Source organism: Alexandromys fortis, unplaced genomic scaffold, assembly GCF_014885135.2.
Source record: "Alexandromys fortis isolate MF-2015 unplaced genomic scaffold, M_Fortis_MF-2015_v1.1 scaffold_89, whole genome shotgun sequence".
In the NCBI taxonomy this organism is placed as follows: Eukaryota; Metazoa; Chordata; class Mammalia; order Rodentia; family Cricetidae; genus Alexandromys; species Alexandromys fortis.
In genome coordinates, this window is record NW_026067973.1 from 4732469 (window position 1) to 4750134 (window position 17666).

Consider the following 17666-nt stretch of genomic DNA (forward strand, 5'->3'; position numbering starts at 1 on the left):
CCCCCCCCCCCCCCCCCCCCCCCCCCCCCCCCCCCCCCCCCCCCCCCTCTCTCTCTCTCTCTCTCTCTCTCTCTCTCTCTCTCTCTCTCTCTCTCTCTCTCTCTCTCTCTCTCTCTCTCTCTCTCTCCAGGCAAACCTCTCCCAGGCCTTAAGTAGGCATGGGCTGCCAACCCCGAACTGCCAGGTGGGCACAGCCCATAGGTTCACGCATATACAGACAGCTGATAATCATTGCGTGATCATAGCATAGGTCAGGCCTTAGCCATCTCAGGAGTTGATTATACATCTCCATCAGGTGTGACACCACGCAGCTCACTACAGGGCTCCATTTTGGACTTCTCAAACCAATGAACCCCCTTCCACAGAACAACAGCAGCAGCAGCAACTCTGACAAAAGCCAGCTTTCATTCCGGGGCGGGGGGGGGGGGGAATAGTGGCTTGTTTGGAGCCAGAACTTAGAGGCCGTGGCCAGCAATGTGTATTCAGATTGTCCTGAATGACCCGCTCCACTGTAGAAGTAGTGACAGTCACAGCACAAATGTCACTTAGGGCACTTACCAGCTACACTGTGGGAACAGCAGGTAGGCTGGTTATAGTGAAGAAGGAGGTCTCTGCTGTAGGGGCAAGCCACTGTGTGATCTGATGACATGCTTTGGATACTCGAAGCCCGTGTGTGGTCTGTTAATGGTTTTACCTGCTAGTCAGAAGGCTAGCTAGATACAGGCATGGCCGATCAATGCCTACGAATGGGTACTAAAGATAGCCCCTGGTAATTTTAGCTCTGGATCCGCAACATTCCAAGTCTCTGCATTCATGGTTGTTCTAATCAGTCAATTAATATGCAAAATCTTCAACACAGATGTGGCCTTTTCAGGGGAACCTCAGTTCACAAGAACGGAGCACACGCAGGTGCAGTAGGTTGATGACTTGCCAGTCGGCAGGGGCAAGACTGGAGGTCACGCTACAGCCACACTGTGGACATGGTATCTGCTGTCCCGATATGTAAAGGGATAGACTCGCGAAAGCCCTGCTTAGGACAGCCATATCTTCCTCATTGAGACACTCCTCCCTGAGACAAGCCTGGGGTAAATGAGCGTCTCCCAGGCACTGGCCCTATCTGCCATCCACTGACCTGTTCCTAGTACTTGTGCCCATAGCCCACCTCTAGCGCCTTTCCCCCAGGATGGTGAGGAGTGGTTTCTGGTTGATATAGCTTTGACTGGAGTTCGGCAGAGGAGAGGAACAGTCTTCCAAAGGTGTCCCGCACCGCCAGCCACCCGCATCTTCATCTCCTGTACAGAGACTGGAGAACTAGAGCCAGCCTTGTGTGTGAGAAGATGGATGAGCGTGGCCAGAGCCTAGGCAGGAGTCGCAGAACACAGGCCTCAGTATGGGCACGTGCTGACAGACTGGTTTGGTGGCGCTGCCTTTGCCTGAGTACTTGAAGCTCAGGAACGCTGTCCTTATTGTTGACCCAAAGGATAGGGCTGGCCTTGAAGGAGGGGGGGCTGCAGACACCACTGGTGAGGGATAGGGGTCTTTATTTGGAAGGCACAGCAGGGAAGGGGGCAGTAAAACACTTTGCGCCTGACTTTCCGTAGAATTTCTGGGCTTTGCTGCCACCTGGTGGACAGAATCTAGAAGTAATGGTTGTAGTTGGCCAAATAATGGTGTCTTGCTGGATATTTCTTTCTTTCTGAACCACTTACTGGGAAAGTTCTTCTAGCTTGGGGGAAGGGAGTTCCCGGGTTCCTATAAGTCCCCCACATGCCATGCTTACAAATCTTCTTCTATGGATTTAAAGCTCATTACAAAGGGTCAAGGCCGTAGGGCTGCATGGGAGATCTGGCCAGGCTCAGGATGGGATCCTCAAGTGCGGAAGGCTCTCACACTGTTTCAGTGCTGAAGTTTTATGGAGAAACTCTGTTAGGAAGCTGAAAGTGTGGGGGTGAGTAGGGAACATAAAGGGACAGAGAGGACACCAGTGTGTGGGTGCAGCATGGTACAAGCAGGCTCCTTAGTGGCCTGGCCTTAAGGTAAGTGCCTAGCTCATTTGGCTAGACCTGTCTTTGATATGGAACAAGCAGGACAAAGGACCCATCCACCACTTACCAGGATCAATTCTCCCTGGTTCCAAATGTGTCCTGAGCCAGTGAAGAAGGACCAGCATGACGCTAGGTGTCTCTCCTTGAGCCTTGTAGATTCCCTCAACTTTTCTCCACTGGGATCTCAGAACCCCCAATACCTATGAAGTGGCAATGGTGTGAGCCCCACTTGTAGACACACGAGGAGACCCAAGATGCAGAAGATTTGACACTTTGGGGTCTAACACTCCACAACACACTCAGATTGTTCTCAGAAAACATGGTTCAGAAAGCAGAGGGATGTCTAAGTGTAGCTCTGGTCTCCCTCCTCCCAAAAGCTCCAACAGAAAACCGAGGTAGACCCCTCTTCCTTAGCCACCCTCTCCCGAGCCACACAGCTAAAGGTCCCTTTCGAAAGGCTTCTAGGAAAGGAGCGGCAGGTTGTTCTTTTCCAGACTCCTGTTTTATTAATCATTGTTAGCATTGGCATCGCCAGGAAGTCCTTCCTCCAGTCTAACTTCTACACTTCCAGAGAGGGAGAAAGAGAGAAAGGGGTAGGAGGGAAAGGCAGGAAGGGAGAGAGAGAGAGAGAGAGAGAGAGAGAGAGAGAGAGAGAGAGAAGCCAGGCGCCAGCCTCTATTTCAGGATGGCGTATTCTTATTCCCTAAAACTAGGGTTGAATTCTCTAACCACGACACTGTGACATTCCAGGCTGGCCATCACAAGCCTCAGTGGAATAGCTTAAATTATAGAGGACTAAGTTAGAAAAATGGAAAGACAAAGATCCAAAAAAAAAAAATACCCACACCCAGTCCCAGCTGATAACTAGTTGGTAGCCAAGTGTTTGCCTTGGGGTGCCCTCCACCTCACCGGTCAGGGTATCCAGTGCAGCTGGAGGAAGAGGCCAAGGAGTTGGTGTTAGGCCAAGGCAATTGCGTGGGGTGGGCTGGACCAGTGTGACTGCCTCCGGTGCAGTCAGAGGAGCTGCCCCTTCTTGCCCAACATCCCCCTCCCCCGAAGATGCAGAGGGTGGCGGAGGGAGTGATTAGCATGGGGCATTGTCCCCAGATAATGGGCCCCAGCTGCCTCCAGAAAGGAGAGACAAAGCGCCTGGCAGCTCCACGCGCATTATCCCCTCGTTAAATCTCTGTTATTAGATTAGATTCAGAATGTATTGATTCAGAGGCTGGGGGAGGAGGGGGAGGGAGGAGAAGCTGGCTGGCAAGCACCGAACTGCACCCCCCCATCATCAGGAAACTTTTCCTCTAAACTAGCCTAGGGGGAACTCACAGTTGTGGCCCCTGCCTCCCAACCCAACCACGCAGCACTGGCTGATGAGCTCAGCCTACCTGTCCCAGCTCTCCTGAAAAGCCACCAGGTATCCACTCTAGGGTATGCCTTTAAGGTCGTTGAGCACAGGTGGCCAACATTAGGCACAAAAGCAACTTCCATCCTAGGAGCCAGTGGCAATCTCCTAGCAACCCGAGCTACAGACGTGGAGAGCACCAAGGCTTGCAGGGCTACAGAGCACTTCCACAGTTGGGGGTGGGGGTGGGGGGGAAAGGGTGCTGCTAGAAGCAGGGTGGGTGGGGAAAGGCCGAGGAGCACTTGGGAGGTGAGATGGGGAGGTGCAGGAGGGGCATGGAGACCTAAAGCCCATCCCTCTTCATAGGACAGGCTCAGAGGCAGTGGGGCCCTGTTAAACTACAGCAGGCCTAAAGAAGCTGGACCATGCTAAAAGCCTTTGACTGCTCACCACTAGCAGAAGGAAAGGCTGGTTCTCTGCCCTCACTCTGGTACTATGGTTTTTACCTAGAGCCTGGCGTGTTTCTCTGTGGGTCTGTTTGGTAGCCACTCAAGGAGTGTTGAGTGTCTGTCTAACTTGTCTTCCTTCTTCAGACTACCCCCACTGGAGAGGACAACTCTTGGGTAAAAGCCGTTATCTTCTGAGAGCCACCTTGACCCCTCAAGCCAAGGACCTCTTGGGACAATCTTGCAGATGAGATAGTGATGGGTGGGGATAGACAGGTCCTTATCTCGACTAGAATTGGTCAATTATTCCTACCTCCTGCCACTGGTCACAAATCTTCCTTCATTTATTCCTAAAGTTCATGTCAGTACCCTGAACCTGAATTTAGGGTCACTGTACCCTCTTATCTGATTTATCCCAATATGGCTACCTCTCTGCTCATTAAACAATACTACCCTCTCTCCACAGGGTCTCACTGTCACTCAGACCGACCTTGAACTGACAGTAATCCTTGGCCTCATGAGCACTGGGTGTACAGGTGTGAGCCACCATTCCTGGCTCTACTTATCTCTTCCATTGGCACATTAGGGATTGGAGGCCCAGCCTCATCTCTGACTGAGGCCCAGCCTCAGACTGAGCTTTAGTTATGAAAGGAAGGGAATAAGCAAGTGATTGGGTGTCCCCAAACATGGACATGGTAAAGACTTCTTAGGGCATGGTCCAAGATTAGCATTGATAAAGAGAAGTTCTCCAGTGCTGGGCCTCAGTTTCCCATCCTTGGGAAGCATAGTACAGATGTCAAATCAATGCTCCTATTGGTTGTGGTCAGTGGACCAGAAGATGTTACATGCAGCAGCTCATTCCTGAGGTGCTTAATTGGCCGCCTCAGTACTGGGCTCTGTCGCCCCATTGATTACGAATGAAGGGTGAGAAGGGGGAGATGGGGAATCAATAGGCTGATGAGTGTCTTACTAGCTCTCTGGTTGAACACTTTGTCAATAGCTACCCACTTAATGGCCAGTGGTGCATTGACTGTCCATCTTTCTATCCTTATGGCCTGGGATATGAGAACCTTCTGAGAGCGTGTGACGAGGCCCAGCAATCCTAGTAGGTGGGGCAGCTTTTGACTCTAAAGCCAGGCTCCAAGTGAGGAATTGCAGGGCCTATCCTGAACAAGGAGTGCCCCACTTCTTTCCCATCCTTGCTCAGCCAAAGGAAACTCTTGGTCCCACATTCTCCTGTTCGCTAACAGAGCCTGACTCACACACAAGCAAAACAAAACAAAAGGTGAAATTTTGAAGTCATATCAAAAGTCACGTGTCTGGGGCGGAGGTGGTGATGAGACCTCAATCCTGGTTCACCAGAGGAGCTAGCAGGAAGTTAGAATCCAGGAACTCTTTCTGATAGTGGAGATCCTGGGACAAAAGGCAACTAATAAAAGGTAAACCAGGTGAGCCCTTCTTCAGCCTTGGGCTCTTTTAGATGTCACAAACCCCAAGGCTCCCGATTTCTGCCCTCTGCTCAGCCTCCAGGTGGTTTGTGAGCTGAAATTGCAGAGTTTGGGGGTTTGAGAATGGCCGTTCCCAGTGTTTGTATTGATTCTCTTATTGTTGACTGCTCTGGAATAGCTTAAGAGGTAAGGGAACTGTTTGATTTTATCCCAGATAATTTTTTGGTGGGTCCTGTCCCTGTAGCCTGGCCATTTGTTGTCTAGTCCCCCCTACCTTGCTTTACCTTGACTGTCAAGCAACTCATATATTTTTATATTTTGGTTGTGAGCCTAGCCTTTAACTGTTGAGCCATCTCTTCAGCCTAGAGTGTCAAGCAACTCAAGATAGCGAGAAGGATAAGATAGGAACAAGCTAAAGTGTCAGAGGGAGCCTCATCTACACACTCTTGACTAAGACAGAATATTCCTTTCCCTAGATGCCTGTTAGGTGGGAGGAGTTGGGGCATTGCTTAGCGCGTCTAAGCCTTGATGTATAGGACAGGTGACAGTTATGTCCAAGTTATATCCCAGCTCTGCCTCCATCCAAGTTAGGGGCACCAGGCACTAGTTACTAAGAGTTCTCAGCGGAGGTGGCTCAAGCTAAGCCTTGCCTTCAGAGTCACCTAAGCACGGAGCTGGAGGGTGCTGACCGTGGTGCTGAAGTCTTATCACCTCGCAGCACTCTGTTGCAGTGTTAAGAGCTTGCTCCCTAGAGACCATAAATCCAGAAGCGCTGGCCCACAGGAATGCTTCCAGCATTTTCCCAGTGGGCTGCAAAAAGCCTCCCTTTCTCCCCTCGTTTGATAAATGCTCAGTCTTGACCTTCAAACTGATCCACCTCCTGTTGTTTCATCATGATGGCTGTCACGTCACCCTCTAGTTCCCTGGTCCAGGACGCATCAGTCAACTGAAACTACAGGTAACTTCACCATCCAGCCTTTTCCCATAGCTGAATACAAATGGTCATGGACAGAGAATAAGATATCATTGCGTTTTATTATCCCCTGCCCCCACTGGCTGATAAAGCTGAGTGCTTAGGGAAGTGGCCACAGGTGAGCTGAAGAGGGAGCCATTGGGGACTGGATAAAATGGATGCAGAAGTCTCAGGCACCTATACTAGAGGGTTAGTTTTTCTTTGAACAAGAAACAAATTTTGTGGAAATAAGCAGTTCCAAGGGAAGCTTTAATCGGGGAAGTGCTGGAAAGGAAATCAAGGCCCGATGCACTGATGAGTGAGTAAAGTTAGAGGGTACTTGGTTTCTCTCGAACTAGAATATCATGCTTTAAAGCCATGGTTAAGGAAGCTGGGAATGAAGTGGGGAAGGCAGAATGGGTCTTCATCACTAAGTTTCGGGACCAAGGGTTCAGACACTGGTTTGGGACTGCTCAGACTAACTGGTGTTGGAAACAGAATGAAGGACCTAAGGGGAAATCCCCCATCCTTAGCTTACCCAGCCCCGAGTACCCTGCTGGGTTGTGTCCACTCGAGAATAATGCCAAACGGACCAGAGCGTGACCAGGGTGATGCTGTAGACCAACACAGCTAGCAGGTAGATGCGGAAGAGCAGCCTGTCCAGCACATACCCCACTCGTAGCCAGTCCCGAGCCACCTCCCGCATCTCATCCCGCTTCTCCAGGAAGTGCCGGATGGAGGCTAGCTCTTGCAAGAGCCCACGCACAGCCAGCGAGGCCTCTCTAGGTGGTGGGGGAGGGCTACCTCTGCCCCTTGAGGTCTTCTCCAAGTCCTGGGGTCCCCCAACATGGCTGACGTGGTTTCCCATGGCTGGAAGAGGAACAGCCTTGGTGTGAAAGGGAGGCCAGTGAGCTACCCTGATGCTATAGCAGAGGAGTGGGGTATGGGGACCAGACGTCAACTTTGGCTGTCTTCCTCCGTTGTGTTCTCCCTTTCTCTCTCTCTTTTAGGACAGGGTCTCTCTATGTGGTCCTGGCTGGCCTGAAACTCACTACATAGACCAGGACAGCATCAAACTCAGAGATCTGTCTATTCATGTCTCCCACAGTGCTTGGGATTCAAGGCGTGCACCACCACACCCAGCTCCTCTGAGCCCTTCTCAGCCCATGGGGCTCAGCCTCCAGGACTTGCATCCCCAGACTGGTAAGGGGTTCAAAGGCAAAGCAAAAGGGCATGACTGGGCGTGGTGGTGCACACCTTTAACCCCATCACTTCCAAGACAGAGGAAAGATCTCTGCAAAGTCCAGCCTGGTCTACATAGCTTGTGAGACCCTGTCTTTTTTTTTTTTAAGTGGAAAGGGAAACAAGGTTCCAGTCTGATGGACATCTTTGACTGAAGCATCCTCCTGCCTCCATCCTGTACCCAATCCCCAGGTCCTACCCTGCATTCCTGGCATGTCACAGCCCCCAGACTCTCTGTGTGAGTCTGGCCCTATCCTCTCTCACCTGAACAGTCATCAGCCTTGCTGGCTTGAAAGGTAGCTGGAGGCCTATTGGTCATTGGCTGCTCCCCAAGGCAGAGCAGCCAGGCTATTTTCCGTAGGACCAGGTGCCTTAGCCAGTCCGGGACGGGCCGCTGTAGGTCCTGCTTGTGTACCAGCCGCACAATGAAGATGGTCTCGGCAAGGCTTATCACCAGCAGAGCCATGCAGACCACAAAGTAGACGCCTGAGCCAGAGAAAGAGATCCACTAAGAGTGGGGGCAGGTCCTCGCCACAGTGGGCACTTCCGGGGGTGGGGCTTACCGATGAGGGGCGTGCCGATGGCCGTTGCAGGCAGGGTATCCGACACAATGATGAGAAAGACGGAGTATCCCAGAAGGAGTGTGATCTTGAAGGAGACTCTCTCGCCACTGTCCGGGGGCAGGCAAAAGCCCACGATGTCTACCACCATGAGGAAGATACTGGGCAGCAAGAGACTGACTGCGTAGAATAAAGGCCGCCGGCGGATGACCACCTGGGACCAGGACAGAAGCTTGGGAAATGACTGGGCAGACAGGAACCCCGGACCATTAGTCCATACCCACCCCACTCTCTTACAGAATGTCTAGCCTGGACTGTTTGGGAAGGAGAGTAACAGACCTCCCGCACCAGGCTTGTGGCTGCTGAGGATAAACATGGGGGTGCTTCAGTGGTGTCCCTGTCTCTCTTGCTGAGGTTGCATGGAATGTGTATGGACCTGGAGTTGGCAGAAGGGCTACTATATCCTTCCCAGTTTGCCTCCCGAGGCCACCGGCGCTGTGGAGGTCTGCTTGTTTCTGTGGCTACCCAAGGCACCGCCACACCCACTCACGTAGAACTTCATTTCTGCATAGCTGCTACTGGTTTCCATACTGAACTCCTGGAACTGGGGCAGCACTCCCAGTAACTCCCACTCGCCCTGGTTCATGAAGATGCTCTTGTCTGACCTCACTTCTTCTGGTGACCTCCACAGGGAAATGTTGATGTCCTGGACTAAGAGGAGACAAAAAGCCAAAAAAAAAAAAAAAAAAGCTTTGGACACTCAAGCATAGAGCGTTCAAGCCTGAGGCATAGGATGAACAACACCCAAGGCACCTTCTTGTCAGATCTCTACACCCCAGACTTCTGCCCTTAACCCTCAGCCCTGGTTTCCTCAGCTGCACATAAACAAAGTTGCATGTGGGTGGGCGTGGCTGTGGCGGGGATGGCATCAGAAAGCGAGGTGACAGAACACATTCCATCTGTCTCACAAGCCTATAGGGCAAAGAACTGTAGGAAGTGTCCATTAGAAAGCTTTCTGCTTCTGTCTCTCTCGCTCACTTACACACACACACACACACACACACACACACACCTTCCAAACAGATTTCTATGTTAGGGTTTCTCACCTAGGAAATGAATTAAACACAACATTTTTACCTCTGCCTTCGTAGAACTACCTGTCTTTGAAAAAGAATTAAGAAAATAAGATAAATCTTCAATGACACCATACCAAAGATATATATACACACACATATGGGGGTGGGTGTGTATGTATTATACATATATATGGAATGTATATTATATAATATAATATAATATATAAAGAAAACTAAATGTCTATCAGGGGAGAAAATATTTAATAAACAATGATATACCTAGATGAGTCTATTGCAGTTAAAAATTATGAGGAAGATCTCATACACACTAACTTTGAAAAAAGTCAGGGATTCATTGTTGATACAAAGAATCAAGTAGCAGTGTATGATAGTATATGCAATATGTGCCCTCCATAGGTAGCACATGCACATACATGTGGGTGGAAATGCATAGAGAAGTAAATGGAAGATTCTATCATGACATGTTCTGTTTAAACAATTTCTTTCTGTGTACGAGTGTTTGGCCTGCATGGATATTTGTGTACTGTGTGTGTGCAGTGACTATGGAGGCCAAAAGAAGGCATTGAATTCCCTGGAAGTGGAGTTAACAGTTGTGAGCTATCACGTGGGTGCCAGGAACAGAACCCAGGTCTTCTGGAAGGGCAACAAGTACTCTCAACTGCTGAGTCATCTTCCAGCCCCTTTAACTGAAGTTTATTGTAATGGCCGTGTCAGAACAATAGTCCGGCAGTATGCCTTCCCCAACCCTCCACTGAATAGCTGGCACTTATACACTCACTAAAAATTCTCAGAACCAGACACTGTGCTGGAGAGCCTAACAGTGCCAGAAAACATGTTCCCACTCCTCTGAAATTATATCCACGAGAAAATTAGACACGGACTGAACACACATTATCAAGTGATGAAGTTAGTAAGAAAAACCAGGGTTTTTAAAAACTGCACGGGAGATTGCTAGTCTAGGGGGCTATGGGAAGTCCTCCCAGGGGCTGTTGACACCTGAGGGATATACAGGTGAGCAGAGAGGTTCAGCAGGCTGTGTTTGGGGTGGCAGGAGTAGGGGAATGGAGAGGGGAAGGTAGCCTGGGAGAGGGAAGAGCCTGTGACAGAGAACAGGCAGGACCTCTGTCTGGGCCTCCAGAAGAAGACAGCTGGGCTGGCACACACCAGACGAAGCTGGTGTGGTACACTGTGGGCAGGACCAGGTCAAGGATTTGGATCGGGTCCCAGGACTGCTGGGAAGCCATTGAGGGGTTTAAATGACATGATCAATTTGCATTTTTAATAAGAGCTCACTGGCTGCTGTGGGGAGCGTGAACCACAGTGGGGGTGGTGTGTGGGGAAGACCGGGGCCGGAAGGAATGAGAGCACCTGGGCAGGAGGTGTGATGTGATACAGGAGTGAAGAGGAGTGGGACGGGCCTGAGATACATTTCCTGCCAGATCCTCTTTGAGACACTGAGTGAGAATTGTCCCTTGCTGAGTGCCTTGGAGCCGGTTCACACCGTCTCATTATTCCTTGTAACAACTAGGGGAGGCAGTGAGAACAGCAATATTGGCTCCAACTGGAGGAATAGGAAATGGAGACTCGTTGACTTTAAAAAGACCATGGTGGAGTCCTTGCTTAGCATGTATAAGGTCTTAGGTCAGATCCCCAGAACCACAAAGGAACAAGACAAATGAAAAGAGACTGGTTAAAGGGAAGAGAAGAAGGGGAAAAAAAATAAGTGGTGTCTTGATTAAGGAAGGATGTGTCAGAGAGAGTATTCCTGACCTCAAGTACCTAGAGTCCCAATCTCTGCCCCACCCACAAGCGCACATACTCACTGGTGTGCAGCCAGCTGGTGAAGGTCAGGGAGCAGTTCTGCACATCAAAGGGGAAGTTATAGATGTCAAGGCTGCAGGCCGTCACCACCTGCAGGGGCTTGTAGTTCTGGACTTCGCCGTGGTGATGCACATACACGTACGGGATGTTCGGAGACTTTCCCACGTCCACGCTGCTCAGGGAAGAGGAATCAATGTGTGGGCTGAAGAGGCAGATCCTTGCCCGGGGAAGCTAAAGATCTTTTGAGTAGCCCAGTAGGAAAAGAAATTCAGGGAAGGTTTGGACAGCAAGATAATCCAGACATTTTGTCTGGCCTTAATTTTCCAGTGTTATCAAGCTTAGCTTTCTGACTATCATTGAAGTCGTGTTCCAAACAATAAAAGGTGTTTCTCTTTGATTCCTCTAGCAACCTAACTCTTAAAGGGGGAGAAGGAATCCATGAGTCTACAAGCCACTGGCTGTAGGGAGCTAGCCTCGCCGCCTCTAGGCTGTTACACCCACTCCATGCCAGATAGAAAAGAGGTGACACCCAGGATAACGGTGGGTGGATAGGAGAGAAGGATCCTATGATCCATCCTGACTCTGATTTTGCGTTGATTCTCATTACTGGAAGCCCCCAAATAGGAACAGTCATCATCTCAGGAGGAAGAGAATGGAGACTATGAGTAAGAATAGCGGAGCCTAGGAAAATCCAACAAGAATCAGCCCATTCTCTTGACTGAGCCTGGACCCCAAGGCCTGAGGTAAGCTGAGCCCAGGGTCCCTGTCTTTACCTTCTGTGGGATAAAAATGAGAAGCTAAGATAAAGGGCAGGAAGAAATTTCTAGAACACTTGCCACCTATGCCATTTGGGGCATTCAAGAGTGGGGTTAAATTTAATAGTCTTCGGGAAAATGCCATAGAGTAGGATAGTGCAGTTGGCACTGTATGAATCCCTCTGGCACCTCCCTTTTAGTATTATTATTAAATTTTTAATAAGGTTTTATGTAGTCCAGGCTGGTCTTGAACTTTCTGTGTAGTCAGTCAGGAATGAACTTGAACTTCCGATAACCTTGCCTCCATCTCCCAAGTGCTGGGACTGTAGGCCTGTGCCACCTCATTGGGTTTATTCGATACGAGGCATGGAACCCAGGCACTTTGCATGCTAGCCAGATACTCTGTCAATTGAGTCACAGACCCAGCCTACCTTCCCCCTCCTATCTGTATTTTCCCCACGTATTTTCCTTGCCTTTGAACTCAGATGTCCAGTTGGTGGACCCTGGATGAACCTGCAGGATGGGGAGAAAGTCGGCTGGCTGAAGGCAATGGGACCATGTTGGGCTGCTGGGAACAAAAGCTAATGAGACCCACTTCATACTGGAGGTGCCAATTGTGGCCTGTTCGGCACATAAGTGGCTTGGGAGGTTTGAACATGTTCCTTGGCTCCCGATCTCTTTTGTGACCACGAGCATTGGCTGTCATCAGTGTTCCACTCGTTTCAAAAAAAAAAAATGCCACGATCCCCTCTGACAAATGCAGCTGTCTCCACTAAGTTATTAGAACTCAGTGTGACATCACTTGCTGGCTTCTGTTCCTACGATGGAGGCCCCTGTACTGAAAAGTATAAGGTTGTCGCAACCAGTGCAAAAAGAAAAAGTTGGAGGTTAGCAAAGAAGAGAAAATTTGGTAAAGGAGAGCTTGAGCAAATGCTAACTTGGCCTATAGCCTGCAAACCTGGCTGGGACAGTTTGGAGGCTGCAAAAAGGACATTGTCACCAGGCCTGGCTTCTCTAGCCCCAGCCTCTCAGCCCCCTAGACTCTGATGAAAGTACTCACAACTCATTGATGAGAATGTCAGGGACCCAGACGCTGTCTGTGGGGACGGACAGTTTGGTGATATTGTCAAAGTCCTCGGGAGTCCACTGCAGAAACTCGTCAGTCCAGAACTGTGGGAGAAGCAGACACTGTCACAAGCAGCTCCCTGCCTTCTTCAGAGATGGTCACCTGCAAATCAGACAGCTCTCCACCCCTTATGCTAGGGCAGTAGGTGGCCGGGCAGTAGGTGGGCATCTTCCAGGGAAATCTGGCCATGGACCCACATCACTCATTGGTTGCTGAGAGACCTCACCCCCACCCCTACAGCTTTCCATCATCTGCATGTGTAACAGCACAGACTGCTGCAGCCTCTTCTGAGGAAGCATGCAGCCTGACCTTGTTTGGCTCCTTGCCCGTGAGGCCGGGTGTGTTCTGAATTAAGGGGACCTTCATAGAGACAGAAGTGGAGCAGCCTAATAGGGATTAGTGTTTCTCTGCTACGTTCTCTGTCCCATACATGATGGTATCGTGGCGATAGAGCATGGCTATGACTCAAGAAGGAATTCCATGGAGACCTGTGGATACTGCTATGCCTACAGAGCCTCTGCGGTGAGGCTTCTCTGGTTTACCTCCCTCTCCAGAGCTCACCCAAGGCCTGAGACATCTGTATACCAGTGTGACCTGCACCTGTCAGAAATGAACATGTGCCACCAAGGCAGAGTCCTGAGGGTTATTAAGGGGATGGCTTCTCTCTGTCTCCATCTCTCAATCTGGTGGTTAACCAACTTAGTGTAGAAGAACTTTCTAGAAGTTGGAGCTGTGTACATGAAGTGAAGTGAGGCCAGGGGCTGTCCTTTCTCCGGGGTTATTCACTCAGCACTTGTCAGGGAACCGTCAGAGAATCTGAGAAACCAGGGGTGGGGCCTGGGAGGATGCCCCGTACCCACTTGGCCCTGGCTCTGAAAGGGGAACATTTCAGACTCCTAGATCTTCTGCCTACTGTGCCTCTGAACCTCCATCGTGGCCCCTGAGATTCCTGACTCCTTGAGAGGGGGATGTCCTTCCTGGTAGAGAAGTCTCATCCCAGGAAGCAGGTGGGGAGAGGCGGTCGGCTCACCTGCCGGTACCAGATGTAGGTGGTCAGTACCTGGTTCTTCTCATCCTAAAAAGGGAAAAGGAGCTGAGAGATTGTCCTCCACACACCACCTAACAGGAGCTGGTCTTCTGGGAAGGCAGGAGGGAGGAAGGGACTGGGGAAGAGGATACACTGGCCGCTGGGCAGCCAGGAGAAGCTGGTCTGTTAAGAGGACATGACTAGAAAGAAATGCAACGGTTTCTTTTCAAGTTCAAAGATACACAGTGTGGTATGGCGGTCCATGTCTATAATCCAGTATTCGGGGGGCTGATTCAGGCATGTTTGTGAACTTGAGGCCAGCCTCGAAATGTGGTAAAACTCCCTCTCAATAAAACAGAAAGAAAAAAACCCTAAAGATATGTAAATTATGCATGTTTTCTGTTGTCATTGTTTACACATTTATATATATATATTATATAATGCATATAGGGCCTGCTGTATTATGAAATTAAGAGACTCAAAACTATAGAATAATAAAAGTGGTTACTCCCCTCTCCCCCAGCTAATTGCAGGTCTCCCTTTCTGAAACAGCACACCAACCTGCCGTTAGCTACTCTTTCTAAAGATCTTCTAAGTGTTGCAATTCCCTCCTATGTTGGGGGAGGGGTGTCATGTGACCCAAGCAGCCTGTGAAGTCAGTTCCCACCTCCCCATTGCAAGACGGAGAGCCCACAGCTCTTCAAATGCCTTTGTGTCGATCTCAAACAATGCTTGGCCTCACCTGCTGAACAGTGCACCCCAGCCCATAGTTATTGATTAGCTCACTGATCTATTACTTGACATTGGATCTACTGTTGCCATTTAGTGACCCCTGCCACTCAGGGACCTGTGTAAGGCACTAACTAGGGGTGTCGAGACGATACGTGGAGACAGTTTCCATCATGCAGGAGGCGACCACATCTAGGAGAGGGTGCACATAGGTGGCCCAGGTTTGTGGTTTGGGCAGCTGTGCAGACACAACTTCAGTCTGTCCTCAGCCATGATGCCAGACCATAGGCTCAAGGCTTCTGGACGCCTACGGTACCTCCCAGAGGTGATTTGGCCTCACGTGGCTTCTCGGATCCTCCCTAAAAAGTTGAGGGCAGCTCACCACACTGAGGATGGCATACATGATGACATCGATGGAGACGGTGGTGGGCTTCCTCCAGTCCCGCACGGGCCGTACCGCTTTCTTGTAGTTGGTCAGGAGGTGATCCGACAACCTGAGCAGAGCGGGTAGGGTGGTGTTGCGGGCCTGGGTGGCCGCCCTCCGGCTGGCTGGGAAGGAGAACAGTTTAACACAGGAGTCAGAGCCCTGGTGCTCCTGCCCCAGCTTAGAATCTGTTCAGAAATTTCATCCTCTGGGCAGGTGAAACGGCTCAGTAAGTAAAGGCACCTGCCATCAAGCCTCATGACCTGAGAGAACGGGCTTCTGCAAGTTGTCCTCTGACCTCCACATACATGCCAAGGCATACGTGTGACCACACGCGTGCACACAACAATAATGATGATGATGCTAATAATAACAATAACAGCAACAATAATGTAATTCTAAAGAGAAGAAACCCTAGCACCGGGCCCTGGCCCTACTCTGGATATTTTGAGTATTCCTCGGTTTCCCTCTGGAAGACAGTGGTAGTGACTCAGAAAGCAGGGGTGACACTTGAAAGCCTCACTCCCTTCGGCAGCACGCCTACTAAAACTGGAATGATACAGAGGTTATGGAGGACCCTGCCCAAGGATGACATGCAAGTTCGTGAAACAGTCCATATTTCACGAAACAAAATAAAAGCCAACGTGCATTGGCAGGAGGGCACAGCCCAGAGGGCCAGGACCCAGGCATCAAGAAGGCGGGATTGTAGAGTTTGCAAGGGACTGACTGGTCCCTTGCAAACTAGGAGCCACAGGGCTTGTTATCACTAAATAATACCATGTCCTCGTATCCTGCGATCAAGTTGGTCACCAGACAGCAAGCCATTCTTGCAGGTCCTTCACTAGTGTGTCATCTACTTGCCCCATAAGCTTCCTCCCTGTCTGGAAGGACAGAGGCAGGCAAACAGAATTGGAAGGGGCTATTTTTAAGTTTGTTTTATTTGGCTTTGCTTTTCAGGCAGAATCTCACATAGCTGAGGCTTGCCTAGAACTTATCATGTGACCTTGAACTTCTACCCCCCACCCCTTCACTTTCTAAATTCTGGGATTACAGGCTTGTACTTCCACTCCTGGTTTTATGCGGATTGGAGCCAGGGCTGTGCGCACACATGCTAGGTTCGGCAGGCCTCTACCAACAGAGCTATCCCCAGCCTCAAGAGACTTTCTTTTATTGAGTCTTCTTCAGAATAATGGAATAGTATCTGCACAAGTCTTCCATTTCAATCTCGGGATAGCCTGCCAGAGTAGCTAGCAAGATAGACCATTATACGAACACGATTCCCCAAGGCACAGGAGGGCAAATAGCATATACTGCTAGCCGAGAGACAGAGATTCAAACCACATTCCATACCACTACCTGAGATTCTGAGAGACTTGGAAGGGGGGTCTGGTGGGCTTTGTGGACTCTTGGAGATATGGAGGGTGTGCCTGGCTGCAGAACAGGGTCAGCTGAGAGGAAAGGTAACTCAAAGCATTTACACATGCAACTTGCTTCTGATCCATCTACCTTGCTTCTCCTGCAATGACATCCTATTCCTAGCCTTCACATCAGTCCCACCCCCTCAGTGGCATCCTTCTCACTGTCCCCCAAGGTGTTGCCACAGAACTTTGTAGAAGAAACCTCCCTGAATGGGGCAGAACGTGGTTTGCAACAGAAGGACCCAGGGCCCATGTGGCCGAACACCCGATTTCTGAGGCAGTCAGAAGAAGATTCGGTAGAAAGGGCAGGAAGTTTGCTATTACTGGAGGTGAGTTTTGGAGGAACTTGGAGGAGGAGAGAGTCCACAGGACCCACACAACAAAACCAGCAGAAGCAAGAAAAAGTGACTAAAGTGGTACACTCTGCTGCTGCCCCTGAGTGAATTAGTTTCCCGCTCTGGACTGTGGCTGTAAGAAGAAAAAGTGGACTGAATGAGCCCACAGGTCCATGGCTGCTTCCGTTTGATAAGCTCAAAGTGAATGGGAACCGTCTCTTAGCACCTACCTGTGAATTTCTTATAGACAGACAACCACCCTACTCCTTTCTCAGCCCAGGACTCAACTTGAGCTCAACTTCTCAAACCACCTAATTGGACCCAATACCTTAGAATGCTTTCTCGCTCAACAGTACCAGGATAGAGATAGCCGACCTTCCTTCAGCCCTCCCGTGGCTCCAGCCTCTCCCTACCTTCAGCCCTTTGAGACCCAAGGCCTTCCCTCACCCCAGCTTGCTATTCCCTTCCCCAGCAAACTCCTTACCTTCTGCCTGGGCCAGAAGCGTGGACAGGAACAGGGCCAACAGCACCTGCGGCGCGCAGAGCTTCATGGCCAGCTTCCCGAGCGTGGGAGGGCCTCGGAGCAGTCGCTCAGGGTGAGTTGCCCTGACTACCAGTCTGCACACCCTCTGCCAACCTCATGTCCCAGGCAGCCTGCTTTTTCAACTGCTGTCTGCACCTTGTGAGAGACTGCAGCCTGGCACTCGGGCCACCAGAGTTGGGGAGCCGCCAAGTTTTCCAGCAAGCTGCTTTTCCGCTGGATCAGGTTTCAGGGCAGCGGGAGGAAGGGGAGGGGAGTCTGCCGGCTGATGTCAGGAGAGGGAGCTCATGCCACTCATTCAAGTACGAGCTTGGCCACATCTTGTCCAGGAAATGTTTTGGGAAAGAGGTCTACA

At 50.4% G+C, this 17666-nt stretch overlaps 1 protein-coding gene across 1 annotated transcript; it reads right to left on the reverse strand.

The window, feature by feature from the left end:
• Positions 1 to 5180: 5180 nt before the first annotated feature.
• Positions 5181 to 17321, reverse strand: Htr3a (5-hydroxytryptamine receptor 3A). Its single transcript, XM_050156207.1, has 10 exons — positions 17255 to 17321; positions 14976 to 15142; positions 13868 to 13912; positions 12772 to 12881; positions 10959 to 11128; positions 8589 to 8749; positions 8042 to 8252; positions 7743 to 7964; positions 6775 to 7106; positions 5181 to 5249 (listed from the first exon to the last, which is right to left on the reverse strand). Exons 1-10 carry the CDS (start codon positions 17319 to 17321, stop codon positions 5181 to 5183), a joined length of 1554 nt encoding a protein of 517 aa, XP_050012164.1.
• Positions 17322 to 17666: the final 345 nt, after the last annotated feature.